We start from the raw sequence: 1,922 nt of genomic DNA, 5'->3' as shown, positions 1-1,922 counted from the left end.
ATATCGGTTAAAGAAAGTTAATAACCTAGTTGAACTCTAAAATTATTTATCGTTAAAAGTTTTTGAACAAATTTTTCTACATTGAGGAAATTGACAAAGAGAGATATACCATATCTTTCCCTATTAATTTTTGTATCACGTGACAAATTGATACAAATTCAATAGTAAGAGATGTGATGTGTATTCTCAAACCGATTCCTACAAGCTTTTGTTCATCACTAGCATTTTGATGTTAGCATCTTGAACTCCAAATACTATTTACAAAAACACTGCTAGTTGATGCCAATTTGGTTTTAAAAAATGTGCATACCATAAAAATCAGCTGACAAATCAATTCCTAAATATTTTTGTATGAATTCATAATTTGTTTAACTCAATTTGCCTCCCTTTTGTGCTTATTTTATATTTTCATTATCTTGTTTGGTGTGTTACTGATCCCCTCGTATGTGCTCCGCTTTGTAACAGTGCTGAACGCCGAGCTACTTTGATAAGAGAATTGGTGACAAGGGTTTTGAGAGAATTGAGCAACACTCCCTTAGGTGTTGCTCCATTTACAGTTGGGCTCGATCGCCGTGTCCAAGAGTTGCTGAATTCGTTAGAGCTCAAATCCAACGGTTTCAAATTGTTTGGGCTATATGGCATGGGCGGTGTTGGAAAGACAACTCTTGCCAAGACTCTCTACAACAACCTCGTTGCTAATTTTGAACACCGCACCTTCATTGCAAATGTCAGAGAAGCTTCGTCAAAAGATAACGGCTTGGTTTCTCTTCAAAAGAGAATCATTGGTGATCTAAAACCCGATTCTTCCAACTCCATTCAAATCAATAACATAAATTCAGGCATTGCTGCAATCAAAAGGTTAGTTGCAGAAAACAGAGTGCTAATAGTCTTAGACGATGTTGATGATACAGAACAGCTTCATTCTCTGTTTGGAAAAAAGGAATGGTTTTACGAAGGAAGCCGCGTTATCGTCACTACAAGGGATAGGAAACTCTTACTTGATAACAATGTTGATTTGGTTTATGAGGTTAAAGAATTGAGTTCAACTGAATCATTGCAACTATTCAGTAATCACGCTTTTAAAAGAAAGCATCCTCCAACACAAGAATTTCTTGGGCTATCGGAACAGATAGTAAAGCTAACTGGAGGATTACCATTGGCACTAGAAGTGTTTGGTTCGTTCTTGTTTGACAAAAGAAGGGTGGAAGAATGGGTGGATGAACTCGAAAAGCTGAAGCGGATTCAGCACAAGAACCTCCAAGATGTGCTCAAGATAAGCTACGATGGGTTGGATGAAGAAGAGAAAACGGTGTTCTTGGACATTGCTTGTTTGTTGGTGCAAATGGAGATGAAGAGAGATGAAGTGGTTGATGTTGAAAGAGGTTGTGGTTTTAGTGCAGAGGTAGCAATCACCGTTCTTACGTTAAGGTGTTTGATTAAGATCGGTGAGGACAATACTGTAATTGTGCATGATCAAATCAAAGGCATGGGAAGGCAAATTGTTGAAGATGAAGGGCGTGTTGATGGGGGAATGCGAAGCAGGTTTTGGAAACGTGATGAAATATTGAACGTTTTGCGAGGGAATAAGGTACGAGTCAAACAGAAATTCTACATTATCAACACAATTTTTTTTTTGTCTTATATTTAAATTAAGGTGAAAATTTAGTGGATTTTACGTTAAATTGATAACTGAGTCGAATAATGAAAAAGTTTTTTTTTGAATCTAGCACTCTAATACCATGTCATGATACCACTCATTCCAAAAATTTTAGTTGATAAAAAAAAGTAACATTAATGATTATATCTCTAATACTCCCTAAACCTCCATTGTACCCATTGTATAAATATTCCATTGTATTCTCATACTTTCGCTAAAATTTTACGTCAATGGGTGGAGCCGACTAAGATAAAGGTGTCTAATT

At 36.3% G+C, this 1,922-nt stretch overlaps 1 protein-coding gene across 2 annotated transcripts in view; it reads left to right on the top strand.

Moving 5' to 3' along the window:
* The window catches only part of LOC107643441 (TMV resistance protein N), a 7,601-nt gene that overhangs the window by 1,754 nt on the left and 3,925 nt on the right, over positions 1 to 1,922 (top strand). For both annotated transcript variants that reach the window (XM_016347086.2, XM_021123499.1), the window contains exon 2: positions 466 to 1,588. In XM_016347086.2, the coding sequence (XP_016202572.1) occupies positions 466 to 1,588 (1,123 nt within the window). The remainder of the gene's footprint in view (positions 1 to 465; positions 1,589 to 1,922) is intronic.

The sequence above is a fragment of the Arachis ipaensis genome, chromosome B05, assembly GCF_000816755.2.
Source record: "Arachis ipaensis cultivar K30076 chromosome B05, Araip1.1, whole genome shotgun sequence".
Classification (NCBI taxonomy): domain Eukaryota; kingdom Viridiplantae; phylum Streptophyta; class Magnoliopsida; order Fabales; family Fabaceae; genus Arachis; species Arachis ipaensis.
Note: the sequence above shows the minus strand (reverse complement) of the source record. Positions and strands in the feature narration are given on the sequence as shown.